The 20,445-nt window shown below is 49.1% G+C and overlaps 1 protein-coding gene and 1 long non-coding RNA gene across 11 annotated transcripts in view; both read left to right on the plus strand.

Moving 5' to 3' along the window:
• Positions 1-1,037: 1,037 nt before the first annotated feature.
• LOC115157656 (MAP kinase-interacting serine/threonine-protein kinase 2) overlaps positions 1,038-20,445 on the plus strand; it is a 57,086-nt gene continuing 37,678 nt past the window's right edge. For all 10 annotated transcript variants that reach the window (XR_003868500.1, XR_003868501.1, XR_003868503.1 and 7 more), the window contains exons 1-5: positions 1,038-1,138; positions 1,574-1,796; positions 3,438-3,528; positions 7,094-7,195; positions 10,123-10,220. Coding sequence is in view for 1 of the 10 variants with exons in the window: in XM_029706093.1 (XP_029561953.1) it covers positions 1,746-1,796; positions 3,438-3,528; positions 7,094-7,195; positions 10,123-10,220 (342 nt within the window). In the remaining 9 variants the exon portion in view is untranslated. The remainder of the gene's footprint in view (positions 1,139-1,573; positions 1,797-3,437; positions 3,529-7,093; positions 7,196-10,122; positions 10,221-20,445) is intronic.
• LOC115157660 (uncharacterized) lies at positions 16,019-17,831 on the plus strand. Its single transcript, XR_003868513.1, has 2 exons — positions 16,019-17,254; positions 17,605-17,831. It is a non-coding gene; the product is annotated as an uncharacterized LOC115157660 (long non-coding RNA).

A 20,445-nucleotide genomic window follows, 5' to 3' on the forward strand; every position in this document is an offset into this window, starting at 1 on the left:
ATGTGAAAGACTGGAGGAGAACATGCCAAGACGCATGAAAGCTGTGATTGAAAATCAGGGTTATTCCACCAAATATTGATTTCTGAACTCTTCCTCAGTTAAAACATTAGTGTTGTGTTGTTTAAAAATGATTATGAACTTATTTTCTTTGCTTTATTCAGGGTCTGACAACATTGCATCTTTTTTTATTATTTTGACCAGTTGTCATTTTCTGCAAATAAAAGCTCTAAATGACAATATTTTTATTTGGAACTTGGGAAGAATGTTGTCAGTAGTTTAAAGAATAAAACAAACATTTTAATTTTACCCAAACACGTACCTATAATAGTAAAACCAGAGAAACTGATAATTTGCATTGGTCTTTTAATTCTTTCCAGAGCTGTATACACCTACATTCGTTTTGTTTTTTGTTTTCAACTGGTACCTGGGACCTTCAGACAAGGCTTTTGGGCGTTCTAGAGAAAAAACAATCGACCTGTACGTGTTCCTGAGCCCTTTCCCAACAATGCAGAGGTTAAAAAGTAAGAAAACAAGCACCCACTTATGGTAACTTGTATCAGATTGCCTAATGACGATACTGCTAATTCGAAAACATGCCAGGGATGTAACAGGATGAAACTAGAGGACTGAGGACTGGCCACCCCTCATAGCCTGGTTCCTCTCTAGGTTCCTCTCTAGGTTTTGGCCTTTCTAGGGAGTTTTTCCTAGCCACCGTGCTTCTACACCTGCATTGCTTGCTGTCTGGGGTTTTAGGCTGGGTTTCTGTACAGCACTTTGAGATTTCAGCTGATGTAAGAAGGGCTTTAGAAATACATTTGATTTGAACTAGGCTATAGATTACGTGCAACTTGGGTTGCAGTCGGTTGCGTTGAAGTTGCATATGAAAAACATTGCTCCGCCTTCCTTTGCTAAATTATCCTATCATGTGTGTCCTAATGTTATGTCGTCAGTGTTTACTGCGAGTTGATTGGATAAACCGGACCAGAGTGGGCGTGGGGGGGTGGGATCATCAGAGGTTATAAAAAGCCAGCCCCTCACAGCCGTTCGCTGCTTCTCGAAATAATCAACGGTCATTCAACAAAGGCAGTGCCTGGCATCGCAACGGCGTCGAGGCTGGAGTAACACGGACAATAACGGGGTAAATTAAAATGGAGTATCTGGAATATATTATTCTCTGTCATCAAGTTTTGGGGATATCGACCGTACCCGAAATATGTTCCGAGTTTGTCAGGAGTTGAATCAACTTCAACCCTGTGGTAATCTAGCTAGCGAGGTTAGCATACCTAGCTAAAGTTACTGTTGGCGAACATGACGTGTTTTTAAAAACAACAATGGATGCTCAATGGACGTTAAAACTAGTTCAGTCTAGATACCTCTTTGGGTAATGTAGACATTTTGAATGCACTTTCACAATGCCAACAAATCTATTTAATAGGTTTTAACTTTGGTTTTAACTTTGTTTCATTTCAACTGTAACGTTAGTAAACTCAAGGGATATTTGAATGGGCTAGCCGTGTCCACTTGACTCGGTTATATCAGCTAGTGACAAATGTTTTTTACTGTCTCACAACAGGAATCCCGTTTGTAAATGACCACTTAACCATCCAACAACCATCTATGTCAAGACGACCAACGGACCACATCTAGCTGCCGTGTCTTCTGTCTCTAGCATTGGACCACAGTGACAGTGCATACCTAATCTAAATCAGTATATAGGCTAAATTAACCAAGACCGACATCCAAAAATGGTTCAGAATACCACCCCAGAAGTCACTGGCTTCCACCGCTCTTTTAATGTGAGTTACTCTTTATGTTTTGTTATTACTGCTTTTTAAAAAAGTCATTATCCAAATGTGTTTCTTAATTGAATAGAAGTATTGAAGAACCCGAACTGATTCAAAGGCTGGAGGGAACATGCGTAACATTATTGTGAACGGATGTTGCTCAGTCATTGCATATCGTCTGTGTTAATTTTAGTCCAGTTAGTCTGGATCCCAGACAATGCTATTTCAGTGACAGTTAGGTATGTATACCTTCCTGGGGAGAGTGCAGAAGTGTAACTGGTCACTCTGTGGTGTCTATCGTTTGCCTTAGCCCAATATTAGACCTCTGCTTTAATTAATTACTTAATTAATGAGACAGGGGTATTAGACAGCGGTTCCAATTACTTTTCCCCCACAAGTCCATTTTCATATCTGAAAGTTCTTGTGACCCCCAACCATGTCCAAAATAAAATGTAATTAACAGCCAATGTTTACTTTTATATTTGGGGCTATGGCAGACAATTGAAAAATATTTAAAAAATAAGTCAAATCATGGTATCAGTGATCTTCAGGTCGGAAAGTCGGCGCTCTAGAAAGAGTCCCGAGTTGGAATTCCGAGTTGGATCACCTTGCAAACAGTATATTCCCAGTTAAAGCTTGTTTGTCCTCGGAGTTCACAGTAGTCTTGAATGCAGCATTAAGGTTTAGAGTCTGCAATAGTTTGTGGTTTCATAGCTTAGCCGGCCTAGCGAATCACTGTGGGAATTATTCAAGTGCAATTGTCAAGTGAGGACTTTTCCCATGATCTACGGGTACTCAGGTTGCATTTGGAGGGGGGGGGGGAGTAGCATCAAACCGCTCTTAATAGTTTCTTGTTCACTGCTCACTGAACCCCCCCCCCGTCACAGAACCGTTTAGAAGGTAGGTTAGTCATTGGACCATCCCCCCGTCACAGAACCTTTTAGAAGGTAGGTTAGTCATTGGACCATCCCCCCCCCCCCGTCACAGAACCGTTTAGAAGGTAGGTTAGTCATTGGACCATCCCCCGTCACAGAACCGTTTAGAAGGTAGGTTAGTCATTGGACCATCCCCTGTCACAGAACCGTTTAGAAGGTAGGTTAGTCATTGGACCATCCCCCCATCACAGAACCGTTTAGAAGGTAAGTTAGTCATTGGACCATCCCCCCCTCCCCGTCACAGAACCGTTTAGAAGGTAGGTTAGTCATTGGACCATCCTCCCCGTCACAGAACCGTTTAAAAGGTAGGTTAGTCATTGGACCATCCTCCCCCATCACAGAACCGTTTAGAAGGTAGGTTAGTCATTGGACCGTTCCCACTCTCCCGTTGCTATCAAATACCCTTTTTAATAGATGAATCAGAGGTTTAATGCTTTGTCATAGATCTCTATTGCTCTTAATGACACCTCTTCTACAGGCCACTCTTGGCTATGACAACCTAAATATGTCCTGGTCGTCAGGAGAAGGATTTGTTCAGTTTTAACCTGGAGGTCAGCCAGGGTCTGACGAGGATTTTGGTTTGGACTAAATCGGTCCTTTGGCCTGTGGGGAGAAATGTTTAGTCTTTCCTGCTGCTTCAAATGGCCTTGTGATGTGAATGACTTTCCTCTAGGCTGTGTCCAACTCAAAGCTTTGTCTGTTTCTGTTCCTCCCTTAGGTCCAAAACCCTTTCAATTCTGAAGATTATACCAAAACAGACTCCAGTCTCCACGAGTCAAACTTACATTTAGATTGTCCCCCAAGACCTGGTAAGTTCCTGGCATCAAAGTCCTTTTTTGATTTGGGATTTACTGTTTCTGATTTGATTTTTAAAACACACAGGCGCGCGCGCACACACACACACACACAGAGGGGCCATCTGACGCGTAGTGACCTTGCTATGAGGGTATCATCACTGTCTGTCAAACTTCAGTCCTGATTAGATGGGTGACGTTGGCATATCATATACTACCTCTGCTGCTTTCGTCTGCCTGATAACAGAACTCCCGTCATAACTCTCCCCGGGCCCGGTTTCCCAAAACCATCTGAAGGCTAAATTCATCGTTAGTCTTCCTAGGAGCATCGTTATATCTCTGCCTTGTTTCCCAAAACCATCGCCTGCCTCAGACCGCTCATAAGAACAGCCAAGTCCGTCTCCGTGACCAACGATAACTTCAGAACAAAGTTGATTACAAATACAAAGTTGTCATATCTCTGCGCAATTGATGCAAAACGAGATGGCGGCGGGCTGTAGGCGGAGATGGCTGTAGGCGGAGATGGCTGTAGGCGGAGATGGCTGTAGGCGGAGATGGCTGTAGGCGGAGATGGCTGTAGGCGGAGATGGCTGTAGGCGGAGATGGCTGTAGGCGGAGATGGCTGTAGGCGGAGATGGCTGTAGGCTGTAGGCGGAGATGGCTGTAGGCGGAGATGGCTGTAGGCTGTAGGCGGAGATGGCTGTAGGCGGAGATGGCTGTAGGCTGTAGGCGGAGATGGCTGTAGGCGGAGATGGCTGTAGGCTGTAGGCGGAGATGGCTGTAGGCGGAGATGGCTGTAGGCGGAGATGGCTGTAGGCTGTAGGCGGAGATGGCTGTAGGCTGTAGGCGGAGATGGCTGTAGGCTGTAGGCGGAGATGGCTCTAGGCGGCTCTAGGCGGAGATGGCTGTAGGCGGAGATGGCTCTAGGCGGCTCTAGGCGGAGATGGCTGTAGGCGGAGATGGCTCTAGGCGGCTCTAGGCGGAGATGGCTCTAGGCGGAGATGGCTCTAGGCGGCGGTAGGCGGAGATGACTAGGCGGAGATGGCTCTAGGCGGCGGTAGGCGGAGATGGCTCTAGGCGGCGGTAGGCGGAGGCGGCTGTAGGCGGAGGCGGCTGTAGGCGGAGGCGGCTGTAGGCGGAGGCGGCTGTAGGCGGAGGCGGCTCTAGGCGGCGGTAGGCGGAGATGGCTCTAGGTGGAGATGGCAGTAGGCGGAGATGGCTCTAGGCGGCGGTAGGCGGAGATGGCTCTAGGCGGCTCTAGGCGGAGATGGCTCTAGGCGGCTCTAGGCGGAGGCGGCTCTAGGTGGCGGTAGGCGGAGGCGGCTCTAGGTGGCGGTAGGCGGAGGCGGCTCTAGGTGGCGGTAGGCGGAGATGGCTCTAGGCGGAGATGGCTCTAGGCGGCGGTAGGCGGAGATGGCTCTAGGCGGCGGTAGGCGGAGATGGCTCTAGGCGGCTCTAGGCGGAGATGGCTCTAGGCGGCTCTAGGCGGAGGCGGCTCTAGGTGGCGGTAGGCGGAGGCGGCTCTAGGTGGCGGTAGGCGGAGATGGCTCTAGGCGGAGATGGCTCTAGGCGGTGGTAGGCGGAGATGGCTCTAGGCGGCGGTAGGCGGAGATGGCTCTAGGCGGCGGTAGGCGGAGATGGCTCTAGGCGGCGGTAGGCGGAGATGGCTCTAGGCGGAGATGGCTCTAGGCGGAGATGGCTCGAGGCGGCTCTAGGCGGAGGCGGCTCTAGGTGGCGGTAGGCGGAGATGGCTCTAGGTGGCGGTAGGCGGAGATGGCTCTAGGCGGAGATGGCTCTAGGCGGCGGTAGGCGGAGATGGCTCTAGGCGGCGGTAGGCGGAGATGGCTCTAGGCGGCGGTAGGCGGAGATGACTCTAGGCGGGGATGGCTCTAGGCTGCGGTAGGCGGAGATGACTAGGCGGCGGTAGGCGGAGATGGCTCTAGGCGGCGGTAGGCGGAGATGACTCTAGGCTGCTGTAGGCGAGGATGGCTCTAGGCTGCGATAGGCGGAGATGGCGGTAGGCTGTAGGCGGGGATGGCTCTAGGCGGCGGAAGGCGGGGATGGCTCTAGGCGGCGGTAGGCGGAGATGGCTCTAGGCGGCGGTAGGCGGAGATGACTCTAGGCGGCGGTAGGCGCAGATGGCTCTAGGCGCAGATGGCTCTAGGCGCAGATGGCTCTAGGCGCAGATGGCTCTAGGCGCAGATGGCTCTAGGCGCAGATGGCTCTAGGCGCAGATGGCTCTAGGCGGCGGTAGGCGGAGATGACTAGGCGGAGATGGCTCTAGGCGGCGGAGGCGGCTGTAGGCGGAGGCGGCTGTAGGCGGAGGCGGCTGTAGGCGGAGGCGGCTGTAGGCGGAGGCGGCTCTAGGCGGAGGCGGCTCTAGGCGGCGGTAGGCGGAGATGGCTCTAGGTGGAGATGGCAGTAGGCGGAGATGGCTCTAGGCGGCGGTAGGCGGAGATGGCTCTAGGCGGCTCTAGGCGGAGATGGCTCTTGGCGGAGGCGGCTCTAGGCGGAGGCGGCTCTAGGCGGAGGCGGCTCTAGGCGGAGGCGGCTCTAGGTGGCGGTAGGCGGAGATGGCTCTAGGTGGCGGTAGGCGGAGATGGCTCTAGGCGGGGATGGCTCTAGGCTGCGGTAGGCGGGGATGGCTCTAGGCTGCGGTAGGCGGAGATGGCGGTAGGCTGTAGGCGGGGATGGCTCTAGGCGGCGGAAGGCGGAGATGGCTCTAGGCGGCGGCGGTAGGCGGAGATGGCTCTAGGCGGCGGTAGGCGGAGATAGCTCTAGGCGGCGGCGGTAGGCGCAGATGGCTCTAGGCGCAGATGGCTCTAGGCGCAGATGGCTCTAGGCGCAGATGGCTCTAGGCGCAGATGGCTCTAGGCGGCGGTAGGCGGAGATGGCTCTAGGCGGAGATGGCTCTAGGCGGAGATGGCTCTAGGCGGCGGTAGGAGGAGATGGGTGTCGGCGAAGATGGCTCTAGGCGGCGGTAGGCGGAGATCACTCTAGGCGGAGATGGCGGTAGGCGGAGATGGCTCTAGGCGGCGGTAGGAGGAGATCACTCTAGGCGGTGGTAGGCGGAGATGGCGGTAGGCTGTAGGCGGAGATGGCTCTAGGCTGCGGCGGTAGACGGAGATGGGCTTCTTTTTGCTCTTTGTAATTTGTCTCAATATATTTAATGACGTGTAGCCGTGTGCTCAATGATGTGCCTGGTCTGTGATTTACTGCGTTTGTATTGAGGAAGCATTAGAATAAGACACAACATTTGATGCCATTAGGTGGTAATATCTTTGTGAGCTGATCCGTCGTCAGTAAATGTGAAATGATTACAATGTTTAGGAAAGATTTTAATGGAGAAAAGCTGATCTGAGAGCAGTGTTCCGTTTCTTTTCGATCCTATAACTGCTGCAACCTGACCCACTTAGTGACCACTCTCCCCTTCTGTACCCAGGATGTGTTATTGTGCCGTCTCCATTCTGTCCTCTCTCTCTCTGCCGCTCTCGTCCAAATGACGCTCAACCAGCTGACCTGTAACTCTGGATGTATGCCATCAACTGTCCCCTCATCTCCTATCCTCCTCCCTCCTTAGACATGCCAGCCAGCCAGCCTATTAACATCCCAGATGCCAAGAAGAGGACCAAGAAGAAGAAGAGATGCAGGGTCACCGACAGTTTCACTGGACGATTCCAAGGCAAGTCACTTGAAGATTATTTATATTTCGAAAGAAATTCACAAAAGCTCTGACGGAGGCCGCGAGGCCGATACGCAAAGCTCTGACGAAGGCCGATACGCAAAGCTCTGACGAAGGCCGATACGCAAAGCTCTGACGAAGGCCGATACGCAAAGCTCTGACGAAGGCCGATACGCAAAGCTCTGACGAAGGCCGATACGCAAAGCTCTGACGAAGGCCGATACGCAAAGCTCTGACGAAGGCCGATACGCAAAGCTCTGACGAAGGCCGATACGCAAAGCTCTGACGAAGGCCGATACGCAAAGCTCTGACGAAGGCCGATACGCAAAGCTCTGACGAAGGCCGATACGCAAAGCTCTGACGAAGGCCGATACGCAAAGCTACAACAGGTGTAGTAGACCTCACAGTGAAATGCTGAATACAACAGGTGTAGTAGACCTTACAGTGAAATGCTGAATACAACAGGTGTAGTAGACCTCACAGTGAAATGCTGAATACAACAGGTGTAGTAGACCTCACAGTGAAATGCTGAATACAACAGGTGTAGTAGACCTTACAGTGAAATGCTGAATACAACAGGTGTAGTAGACCTCACAGTGAAATGCTGAATACAACAGGTGTAGTAGACCTCACAGTGAAATGCTGAATACAACAGGTGTAGTAGACCTTACAGTGAAATGCTGAATACAACAGGTGTAGTAGACCTCACAGTGAAATGCTGAATACAACAGGTGTAGTAGACCTCACAGTGAAATGCTGAATACAACAGGTGTAAACCTTACAGTGAAATGCTGAATACAACAGGTGTAAACCTCACAGTGAAATGCTGAATACAACAGGTGTAGTAGACCTCACAGTGAAATGCTGAATACAACAGGTGTAGTAGACCTTACAGTGAAATGCTGAATACAACAGGTGTAGTAGACCTTACAGTGAAATGCTGAATACAACAGGTGTAGTAGACCTCACAGTGAAATGCTGAATACAACAGGTGTAGTAGACCTCACAGTGAAATGCTGAATACAACAGGTGTAAACCTTACAGTGAAATGCTGAATACAACAGGTGTAAACCTCACAGTGAAATGCTGAATACAACAGGTGTAGTAGACCTCAGTGAAATAGTTACTTGCAAGTCCTTAACCAACAATGCCGATGTAAGAAAAATGAGTGTTAAGTTAAAAAAAAAAAAAAAAAAAATTATTAAAGAGCATTTTACTTCAATATTATTTGAATAAAAAGCATGAATTAGCGTGCACCCAGAGAAAATAAGGTGCTGACTAATGGCAAATAAACTGTAAGCTATAAAAAGTGTCTCTTTTCTGTGTATATCTCCCAGTAATTTTTTGGGTAACCACCAACGTTTCGGCGTCATTGTGCCTTCGTACCCTATAAATTACTTGGAGTTTATGTACAGTGCATTCGGAAAGTATTCAGACCCCTTGACGGTTTACACATTTTGTTACGTTACAGCCTTCTAAAATTGATTAATTTCCCTCGTCAATCTACACACAATACCCCATAATGACAAAGCAAAAAAAATGAAATATCACATTTCCATAAGTATTCAGACCTTTTACTCGGTGCTTTGAAGCGCCTTTGGCAGCGATTACAGCCTCGAGTCTTCTTGGGTATGACGCTACAAGCTTGGCGCACCTGTTTTTGGGGAGTTTCTCCCATTCTTCTCTGCAGATCTCCTCAAGCTCTGTCAAATGTTGGATCGGGTTCAAGTCTGGGCTCTGGTTGGGCAACTCAAGGACAGAGAATTGTCCGGAAGGCACTCCTGTATTGTCTTGGCTGTGTGCTTAGGGTCGTTGTCCTGTTGGAAAGTGTACCTTTGCCCCAGTCTGAGGAACTGAGCTCTCTGGAGCAGGTTTTCATCAAGGATCTCTGTACTTTGCTTCGTCAATCTTTCCCTCAAGCCTTACTGGTCTCCCAGTCCCTGCCCTTGAAAAACATCCCCACAGCATGATGCTGCCAACACCACCATGCTTCCCCGTAGGGATGGTGCCAGGTTTCCTCCAGACGTGACGCTTGGCTTTCAGGCCAAAGAGTTCAATCTTGATTTCATCAGACCAGATAATCTTGTTTCTCGTGGCCTGAGAGTCTTTACGGGCCTTTTGGCAAATTCCAAGCGGGCTGTCATGTGCCTTTTACTGAGGAGTGGCTTCTGTCTGGCCTGATTGGTGGAGTGCTGCAGAGATGGTTGTCCTTCTGGAAGGTTCTCCTATCTCCACAGAGGAACTCTGGAGCTCTGTCAGAGTGACCAGCAGGTTCTTGGTCACCTCCCTGACCAAGGCCCTTCTCCCCCGATTGCTCAGTTTTGCCGGGCGGCCAGCTCTAGGAAGAGTATTGGTGGTTCCAAACTTCTTCTATTTAAGAATGTTGGAGGCCACTGTGTTCTTGGTGACCTTCAATATTGCAGACATTTTTTGGTTTCCTTCCCCAGATCTGTGCCTTCGACACAATCCTGTCTCGGAGCTCTACGGACAATTCCTCCGACCTCATTTCTTGGTTTTTACTCTGACATGCACTGTCAACTGTGGGACCTTATATAGACAGGTGTGTGCCTTTCCAGATCATGTCAAATCAATTGAGTTTACCACAGGTGGACTCCAATCAAGTTGTAGAAACATCTCAAGGATGATCAATGGAAACAGGATGCACCTGAGCTCAATTTCGAGTCTCATAGCAAAGGGTCTGAATACTTATGTAAATAACGTTTTGTATTAGTAATAAATTATCATAAGTCATTATGGGGTATTTTGTGTAGATTGGTGGCAGAAAATTTTTTATTTCATCAATTTTTGAATAAGGCTGTAATGTAACAAAATTTGTAAGGGGTCTGAATACTTTACAAATGCAATGTACATATAGTGTGCAACGCTCCTGTATTTTTATAGCTTCCATGTTAATATTTTGTCATCAGATGTGTACGTGCTGCAGAATGAGGTGCTGGGCGAGGGGGCCTATGCTGTCGTCCGGACCTGTATCAACCTCATCACCCAGAAGGAATATGCTGTCAAGGTACTGTTCTCTGCCTCTCTCTCTGCCTCTCTCTCTGCCTCTCTCTCTGGTTATACGTGAGTCTCTGGCTGATTGAATATCAAGAAAGTGTCACATTCTATAAAACTCCCAGATATTGTGTGAACCAGGTTTCATGATCGAACCTGACGAAGTCACGGTGTGCCAAAACGTTAGTTCAGACATGAATAAAGTGTAAATGACAGAGTGCTGCTTTATTTCCCCAAGGTTGGTATCTGTGTCTACAGCACCACCATGTTAACCTCCCTGGGTAAGGTGGGACTAAAATACTGCCCCCTATCCCCAACAGGGTTAACGTTGTAGGGTGTCATTGGTTTGGATATCAACTCAAGGTTTAGACTGCTGACGGGGGCCACGTGTCGCACACTGCTCTTACCTACGTCTGGAACTTAACTGGGGGACTGGAGGCCATGTGGTAAACTGGGGGACTGGAGGCCATGTGGTAAACTGGGGGACTGGAGGCCATGTGGTAAACTGGGGGACTGGAGGCCATGTGGTAAACTGGGGGACTGGAGGCCATGTGGTAAACTGGGGGACTGGAGGCCATGTGGTAAACTGGGGGACTGGAGGCCATGTGGTAAACTGGGGGACTGGAGGCCATGTGGTAAACTGGGGGACTGGAGGCCATGTGGTAAACTGGGGGACTGGAGGCCATGTGGTAAACTGGGGGACTGGAGGCCATGTGGTAAACGGGGGGGGGGGGGAACTGGAGGCCATGTGGTAAACGGGGGGGGGGGGGGGGACTGGAGGCCATGTGGTAAACGGGGGGGGATTGGAGGCCATGTGGTAAACGGGGGGGGGGGGGGGGGGACTGGAGGCCATGTGGTAAACGGGGGGACTGGAGGCCATGTGGTAAACGGGGGGACTGGAGGCCATGTGGTAAACGGGGGGGGGGGGGACTGGGGGCCATGTGGTAAACGGGGGGGGACGGGAGGCCATGTGGTAAACGGGGGGGGGGGGGGGACTGGAGGCCATGTGGTAAACGGGGGGGGGGGGGGGGGACTGGAGGCCATGTGGTAAACGGGGGGACTGGAGGCCATGTGGTAAACGGGGGGACTGGAGGCCATGTGGTAAACGGGGGGGGGGGACTGGAGGCCATGTGGTAAACGGGGGGGGGGGGGGGGACTGGAGGCCATGTGGTAAACTGGGGGACTGGAGGCCATGTGGTAAACTGGGGGACTGGAGGCCATGTGGTAAACTGGGGGACTGGAGGCCATGTGGTAAACGGGGGGGGGGGGGACTGGAGGCCATGTGGTAAACGGGGGGGGACCGGAGGCCATGTGGTAAACGGGGGGGGACTGGAGGCCATGTGGTAAACGGGGGGGGGGGGGACTGGGGGCCATGTGGTAAACGGGGGGGCTGGAGGCCATGTGGTAAACGGGGGGACTGGAGGCCATGTGGTAAACGGGGGGGGGGGGGACTGGAGGCCATGTGGTAAACGGGGGGGGACTGGAGGCCATGTGGTAAACGGGGGGACTGGAGGCCATGTGGTAAACGGGGGGACTGGAGGCCATGTGGTAAACGGGGGGACTGGAGGCCATGTGGTAAACGGGGGGGGGGGGGGACTGGAGGCCATGTGGTAAACGGGGGGGGGGGGGGACTGGAGGCCATGTGGTAAACGGGTAAACGGGGAGACTGGAGGCCATGTGGTAAACGGGGAGACTGGAGGCCATGTGGTAAACGGGGGGACTGGAGGCCATGTGGTAAACGGGGGGACTGGAGGCCATGTGGTAAACGGGGAGACTGGAGGCCATGTGGTAAACGGGGGGACTGGAGGCCATGTGGTAAACGGGGGGGGGACTGGAGGCCATGTGGTAAACTGGGGGACTGGAGGCCATGTGGTAAACTGGGGGACTGGAGGCCATGTGGTAAACTGGGGGACTGGAGGCCATGTGGTAAACGGGGGGGGATTGGAGGCCATGTGGTAAACTGGGGGACCGGAGACCATGTGACTTTTCATTCTCTGCTACCTGGGGAAACTAGCCCTGAGTTGGGTCCCAAATGGTATCCCATTCAGTACACTACTCACTATGTCGGGAATGGGGGTTAGTTGGGATGCGACTCTAGATACTCCCTGTGTTTCATCAGCCATGTACGCAATGCACAACTTCCCTTCATTCAGACTGTCGGGTGGCGTCTGTCGGGTGGCGTCTGTCGGGTGGCGTCTGTCGGGTGATATGGGTGATGTCTGCTGGGTGATATCTAAGCCGAGTGGGAAGACTCGGTGCAGGTTTGAAGTGGTTAATTATGTTTGATTTTAGTATTTTGGCATAGCTTGTTGCTGCCTCTGTTGTGGTAGCTGTGAGATGTGGTCATCACTGTGTCCTGTAGCCAGTGTTATTTAAATGGTAGCTGTGAGGCGTGGTGTGTCCTGTAGCCAGTGTGTTATTTAAATGGTAGCTGTGAGACATTGTGTGTCCTGTAGCCAGTGTTATTTAAATGGTAGCTGTGAGGCCTGGTCATCACTGTGTCCTGTAGCCAGTGTGTTATTTAAATGGTAGCTGTGAGGCGTGGTCATCACTGCGTCCTGTAGCCAGTGTGTTATTTAAATGGTAGCTGTGAGACATTGTGTGTCCTGTAGCCAGTGTGTTAAACCCTCCAGTACAGTTGTTACTGTAGTCTATTGTCCTGCAGCAGCTGCTAACTCAGCACAAACTTCCTCTTGTGATTGTTCTGAACCTCGGGCCTTGTCTGTCAGCCAATCACAGCCAAGGGTGGAAGGAACCAGGGAGGAACCAGGGAGGAACCAGGGAGGAACCAGGGAGGAACCAGGGAGGAACCAGGGAGGATCCAGGGAGGACCAAGGGAACCAGGGAGGGGACGCAGGGAGCAGACAGGGGAACAAGGGAGCAGACAAGGGAAAAAAGGGAGCAGACAGGGGAACAAGGGAGGAGGAGACAGGGGACCCGGGGAGTAGCAGACAGGGGACCCGGGGAGGAGGGTTGTATTTATGAAAAATAAGAAGAAAAAAAAGGTCTCACACAGAGTGCCGTTTGGGAAGTTGCCAATCTGCTATATCGTTCACTACTTTTGACCCAGTCTCATAGGGCTCTGGTCAAAAGTAGTGCACTATGTAGGGAATAGGGTGCCATTTGGGACTCCGCCATGTTCTGTATGTCTCTTACTGGGCCAGGGAATTTGAAACAGGCCTTTGTCCTCATGCTGGTAGGGTTACATAAGTTGATTCACCGGACTGACTCCGTCTGGCAGTTTCTCTGTTATTATGAAATGTCCTCTACTAAAGCAGTTCAACAACATGTTCAGATCACATCCCTGACTTGTACTCTAGAGAGGAGAAAAAAACCTTTCTTCATAGTTAAAATAAAAAAACAGATGATTTTGGTCTGATCAACACCGCTCTAGCTCTGTCACCTTCTGCTGCTGTGGAAATGAGACATTGGATTTCTCAATCGATGGATTGAGACCCAGACGTAGCAAAAACATATCACTAGATTAAACTGACAGATTTTAATGGGGATTTTTTCCAATTATGCTTATTCAATTTCCGTGGCAATGAGGACATCGACCTTAGGGGGTTAAAACTTGATAACATTTGGAAAGATGAATACTTTATCACCTGTTGTGGGGACTATATCCCTTCATTTGTTTCCATTTTGTAGGTCCCTACCCCTTTATTCGACTGGTCGATTGTTTGGTTGATAGGCAGGCAGTTGGTCGACGTGTTTTTTGTCGAGAAGCGGCACCCGAGACGGCGGTCTGATTCGCGGGCGGGAGTCTGATTCGCGGGCGGGAGTCTGATTCGCGGGCGGGAGTCTGATTCGCGGGCGGGAGTCTGATTCGCGGGCGGGAGTCTGATTCGCGGGCGGGAGTCTGATTCGCGGGCGGGAGTCTGATTCGCGGGCGGGAGTCTGATTCGCGGGCGGGAGTCTGATTCGCGGGCGGTCTGAGTGGACTAATCCATTGCGGAGAATGCTGGGATCGCCCACCAGTAGTACATTGACAATTAATTACCATAATGTCTCATCTACAATGTTTGTTTAGTTACTGTAATTTCTGTTAATTCATTGAATATATTATTATTAGAGTCTTGCTGATCTCATTGTAGGAGTGGACAGGTTTGCGGACACGTTTGCGGAGCGCACAACACTTGTGAGGAAAACGTTTTGGTTTATTTCATTCCATTTACGAGTTGTCAATTTATTTAATTGTCTTTTGTTTTTCGGCGCTCCTGTCAATCTCGAGTAAGGACACGCACCTGATTACGCTTAGAACTATGCCTAGGCTACCTGGCCTGTGAATGTGGGCCTGTGAATGTGGGCCTGTGAATGTGTCCATATGGGGATCTGATACTGCTTCTGATTGTCTTAACTCATCATCACTGTGGAGCTTCTCAGTCATTTCTTCACCTCCAAAAAGCTAGTAAATTAACATTTGTTTTTACATCCATTGAGAATGACAACAGTTCCTCAATGTAGCTTATTTAAAAAGTCTTTCCAGCTCTCTCTCTCTTTCCATAACCACTCAGCATGAAAGGGGGAAAAAAGGTCATGCTCTGATCCAGTGGGACTGTCATAAAATAGACCTTCCTGATTTACTAATTATCCCTTGCTCAAATAGCCTATAGCTGTGTCTTTGTCCTGGGAATTTTGAGGGCCCAGAATATTTTATGTCAGTTTGCTAGCAAGCTTCAGGCCAGACCCAAGTGTTTCAAGTTCCTTACGGACAGGCCAAGCATAGCCAATGTGATATTTATTTTTATCCGGGTATTTTCTACCTGCGGGCTGCGATTTTTTTAATTTTTTTTTGTATATGTATTTTTATAATTTGTTTTATTTTACCCCCTTGTCCCCAATTTCGATCTTGTCTCATCACTGCAACTCCTCAACGGGCTCGGGAGGCGAAGGTCGACTCATGCGTCCTCTGAAACATGAGCCCACTAAACCCGCAACTAACGTTGTCAGAGGAAACACAGTTAAACTGGTGACCGGGGTCAGCTTGCAGGAACCCAACCCGCCACAAGGAGTCACTAGAGTAAAGCCACCCCTCGGCCAAACTGTCCCCAAATCCGGAAGACGCTGAGCCAATTGTGCGCCGCCCTATGGGGCTTCGGATCACGACCAGTTGTGCTACAGCCTGGGATCGAACCCGGGTCTGTAGTGACGCCTCTTCCACTGCGATGCAGTACCTTAGACCGCTGCACCACTCGGGAGGCCCTTATTTGTTGGGTTTATGTCGGCTATTTTTACATATTGCCAATAGAAGTTACTTTTTGATTTGTATTGTTATTTAGATAGAATTTTGATTAACCACATGATGTTGATTTTGACATATGAAAACCTTTATTATAAATTAAACTAACACAAATGTGCATATGAAAATCATAACCGGCATGCAGATCAGTAGAAATGGTAGGATAACTTGGCACTCCAAATGGAGAAGGTTGTAGACCGCTGGTGTAGCCTTTTACTGGCAACTTCAGGAACATAATGGCAGAATCTGCCAAGGCCAGCAACAGCAGCTATATTGATCTCTTGCTCCCTCTTTAGTAATTTGTCTTGATTTTTAATTAAAGCATCAGACAAAGAAGCCTAATTATAGTTGATTTTATTCAGACATGGGTTGTGTCTATACATGTGAAAATACAGTTAATATTGACCAATTGATTGGTGGAAAGAACAGACTACGCTTGGTTGACCCAGGTTGTTTGTCGGGGACAGCCTTACTCTTTGGTTTTCTACATTTGAGAAAGGGAAAGGGAGATAACTAGTCAGTTGTACAACTGAATATGTATTCCGCATTTAACCCAACCCCTCTGAATCAGAGGTGCTGGAGCAACCTTTCGGTTACTGGCCCAATCCTCCTACCTGCCGGGCTACCCACCCGCCAGGCTACCCGCCAGGCTACTCGCCGCCCCATCTGTGACGTACTTCTCTGTACAAAGACTCGTGTTATTGTTTTTGAAAAAGTCATTTCAGCTTTTCTTAACTCCCGCTGTCATTCTAAGTCTGTTTCCTCAGGCAGATGGCTGGTAGTCTGAAGAAAGGAAACGCTCCATGCTAACCCTTCTCTTCCAGTCACAGTCAGGCCCTAGAGACATCAGCTGACTGCATCTGTTTGCTTAAGTGTTGACCTGACTAGTAACTCGGTGTTACTGTTATTTGTTGATTCAATTGGAAATGGGTTAGAAGCAGGAGCCATATGGAGTGCATGGTTAGGCAACAAATGAGTTTCAGCTCGCTGCTGACTCAGGGCCCCTGTTTTGCGGACGCTGTGTGCTTGTGTGAGCGAGCAGTGGCCTAGAGTCTGTTCTACTTCCTGACGCCCTTTCAGCCCACAATAGAAGGCTTCACCCCCCCCAAACTGGCAGCAGGCAGGTCACTCACGCCGTTAATAAGCTGCACGAGGAGTCTGCAACCTTTCTCATGTGGAATGACAATTCGTCTTAGCATTTCTACCCATCTGCTTGCATCCAGGTATGGTTTTTAATACCCACACTTTCTTCTAGCATTTCATTTACATTACACCGCAGCACTGTTGAATTCTCCAATCTGATTGGTTAAAAGGGCATTCTAGGATGGACGGTAAAACCAGATAACGGTACAGTTGGGAAAGATATCGGGATATCTTGGAATCATGATGCAATAAGCATTACAGCCTGCAGGTGAAAGATTATCTTGATTTAAAAATAAATGTCCTATAAATCACATTTGCTACGCGTGGCCTGTCTGCAACGAACTAGAAACATTTGTATTAACTTGGGTCAGGCCTGAAGCCCAGAAAACTAGCAATATTGTTAAAAAAACATTCTGGGCCCTCAGTTTCCCACACCAGTGAGCTCGGGACAGACCTGGATGCAGACTATTTGCTAAAGGGATAAGAGGTCATCAAGAAGGCAGTGAGTTCGGGACAGACCCAGCTGTAGACTATTTGAAGGGATAAGAGGTCATCAGGAAGGCGGTGAGTTCGGGACAGACCCGGCTGAAGGGGTAAGAGGTCATCAGGAAGGCGGTGAGTTCGGGACAGACCCGGCTGTAGACTATTTGAAGGGGTAAGAGGTCATCAGGAAGGCGGTGAGTTCGGGACAGACCCGGCTGAAGGGGTAAGAGGTCATCAGGAAGGCGGTGAGTTCGGGACAGACCCGGCTGTAGACTATTTGAAGGGATAAGAGGTCATCAGGAAGGCGGTGAGTTCGGGACAGACCCAGCTGTAGACTATTTGAAGGGATAAGAGGTCATCAGGAAGGCGGTGAGTTCGGGACAGACACAGCTGTAGACTATTTGAAGGGGTAAGAGGTCATCAGGAAGGCGGTGAGTTCGGGACAGACCCGGCTGTAGACTATTTGAAGGGGTAAGAGGTCATCAGGAAGGCGGTGAGTTCGGGACAGACCCGGCTGAAGGGGTAAGAGGTCATCAGGAAGGCGGTGAGTTCGGGACAGACCCGGCTGAAGGGGTAAGAGGTCATCAGGAAGGCGGTGAGTTCGGGACAGACCCGGCTGTAGACTATTTGAAGGGATAAGAGGTCATCAGGAAGGCGGTGAGTTCGGGACAGACACAGCTGTAGACTATTTGAAGGGGTAAGAGGTCATCAGGAAGGCGGTGAGTTCGGGACAGACCCGGCTGTAGACTATTTGAAGGGGTAAGAGGTCATCAGGAAGGCGGTGAGTTCGGGACAGACCCGGCTGAAGGGGTAAGAGGTCATCAGGAAGGCGGTGAGTTCGGGACAGACCCGGCTGAAGGGGTAAGAGGTCATCAGGAAGGCGGTGAGTTCGGGACAGACCCGGCTGAAGGGGTAAGAGGTCATCAGGAAGGCCTGGATCAGAGCATGGTGTTTTTCCCTTTCACACTGACTGGTTATCAAAACGGAGTGAGCCTGGGAAGATGTTTTCAATACATTGAGGAACTGTTTGCTTGCTGTTTGAGGTGAGGAATACTTTACTTTGAGAAGTTCCACAGCTCATTAGTGGTGGTGCTTTAAGCCAATCAGAAATACATTCAGATTCCCAATTGGGCACATTTAGGCTATATGCACGCAGGCCAGGTAGCCCATTGGCCTAGTTCTATGCGTAATCAGGTGTGCTTTCTTAACGTTGAAAGGAGTGCTCCAAACAAAAGACAATGATTCAATTGACTAAACTTGTAATTGGAATCAAATCAAATTCTATTGGTCACATACACGTGTTTAGCAGATGTTATTGCGAGTGTAGTGAAATGCTTGTGCTTCTAGTTCCAACAGTGCAGCACTCGGCTCCTAAGTGGCGCAGTGCTCTGAGGTGTCACTACAGTCCCTGGTTCGAATCCAGGCTCTATCACATCTGGCTGTGATTGGCAGTCCCATAGGAAGGCGCACAATTGGCCCAGCGTCGTCCAGGTTTGGCCTGTGAAAGGCCAGCATTGTAAATAAGAATTTGTTCTTAACTAACTTGCTTCGTTAAATATTTTTTTTTATATAAGGTAAAATCTAACAATTTCAAAAATACCTAATACACAAATCTAAAGGAATGAAATTAACTCCAACTTGTTTCTCACAAGCATGGGTTATGTGCTCTGCAAACATTGTGTCCACTCAGACAATGAGAACGGTAACAGACTGGAATAATGTATTGAGTTCATTAATAGAAATGACCGTAACCAAACAAACATGGTAGATTAGAAATGATAGGAATTAATGATAAATGTACTGTTGGTCATATGCACTGCATTCAGAAAGTATTCAGACCCCTTGACTTTTTCAAAATGTTACGTTACGGCCTTATTCTAAAATTTATTTAAAAAAAATCCTCATCAATCTACACACTCTACCCTATAATGACAAAGTGAAAACAGGTTTTTAGAAATGTTTGCAAATGTATTAAAAAAGTCTTTTTTTTTTTAATAAGTATTCAGACCCTTTGCTATGAGACTCGACATGGAGCTCAGGTGCATCCTGTTTACATTGATCATCCTTGATGTTTCTACAACTTGATTGGAGTCCACCTGTGGTGAATTCAATTGATTGGACATGATTTGGAAAGGCACACACCTGTCTATATAAGGTCCCACAGTTGACAGTGCATGTCAGAGCAAAAACCAAGCCATGAGGTCGAAGGAATTGTCCGTAGAGCTCCGAGACAGGATTGTGTCGAGGCACAGATCTGGGGAAGGAAACCAGAAAATGGCTGCAATATTGAAGGTCCCCAAGAACACAGTGGCCTCATCATTCATAAATATAAGTTTGGAACCACCAAGACTCTTCCTAGAGCTGGCACCCTGGCCAAACTGAGCAGGGCCTTGGTCAGGGAGGTGACCAAGAACCCGATGGTCACTCTGACAGAGCTCCGGAGTTCCTCTGGAAAAAGATTCCTTGGTCTGATGAAACCACGATTGAAGACTTTGGCCTGAAAGCCAAGCGTCACGTCTGGAGGAAACCTGGCACCATCCCTACGGGGAAGAATGGCGGTGGCGGCATCATGCTGTGGGGATGTTTTTCAGCGGCAGGGACTGGGAGACTAGTCAGGGTCGAGGGAAAGATGAACAGTACAGCTGTCATCAAGGCAAAGGGTGAAGAATCTTTTTGAAGAATCTGAAATATAAAATATATTTTGATTTAACACTTTTTTGGGGGGTTTCTACATGATTCCACATTATACAAACTGGTCATCTCTGTACACCAGTTGCAAGACCCACTGGTTGATGCTTATTTATAAAACCCTCTTAGGGTTCACTCCCCCCTATCTGAGATATCTACTGCAGCCCTCATCCTCCACATCCAACACCCATTCTGCCAGTCACATTCTGTTAAAGGTCCCCAAAGCGCACACATCCCTGGGTCGCTCCTCTTTTCAGTTCGCTGCAGCCAGCGACTGGAACGAGCTGCAAAAACACTCAAACTGGACAGTTTTATCTCAATCTCTTCATTCAAAGACTCAATCATGGACACTCTTACTGACAGTTGTGGCTGCTTTGTGTGATGTATTGTTGTCTCTACCTTCTTGCCCTTTGTGCTGTTGTCTGTCCCCAATAATGTTTGTACCATGTTTTGTGCTGCTACCATGTTGTGTTGATGCCATGTGTTGATGCCATGCTATGTTGTCTTAGGTCTCTTATGTAGTGTTGTCTCTCTTGTCGTGATCTGTTGTCCTATATTTGGATTACATTTTTTATCCCAGGCCCCTGTCCCCGCATTGAAGCCTTTCGCCTCCTGGTAGACCGTCATTGTAACTAAAGAATTTGTTCTTAACTGGCATTCCTAGTTAAATTAAACATTCTAA

Source organism: Salmo trutta, chromosome 21 (genome assembly GCF_901001165.1).
Source record: "Salmo trutta chromosome 21, fSalTru1.1, whole genome shotgun sequence".
NCBI classification, from domain to species: Eukaryota; Metazoa; Chordata; class Actinopteri; order Salmoniformes; family Salmonidae; genus Salmo; species Salmo trutta.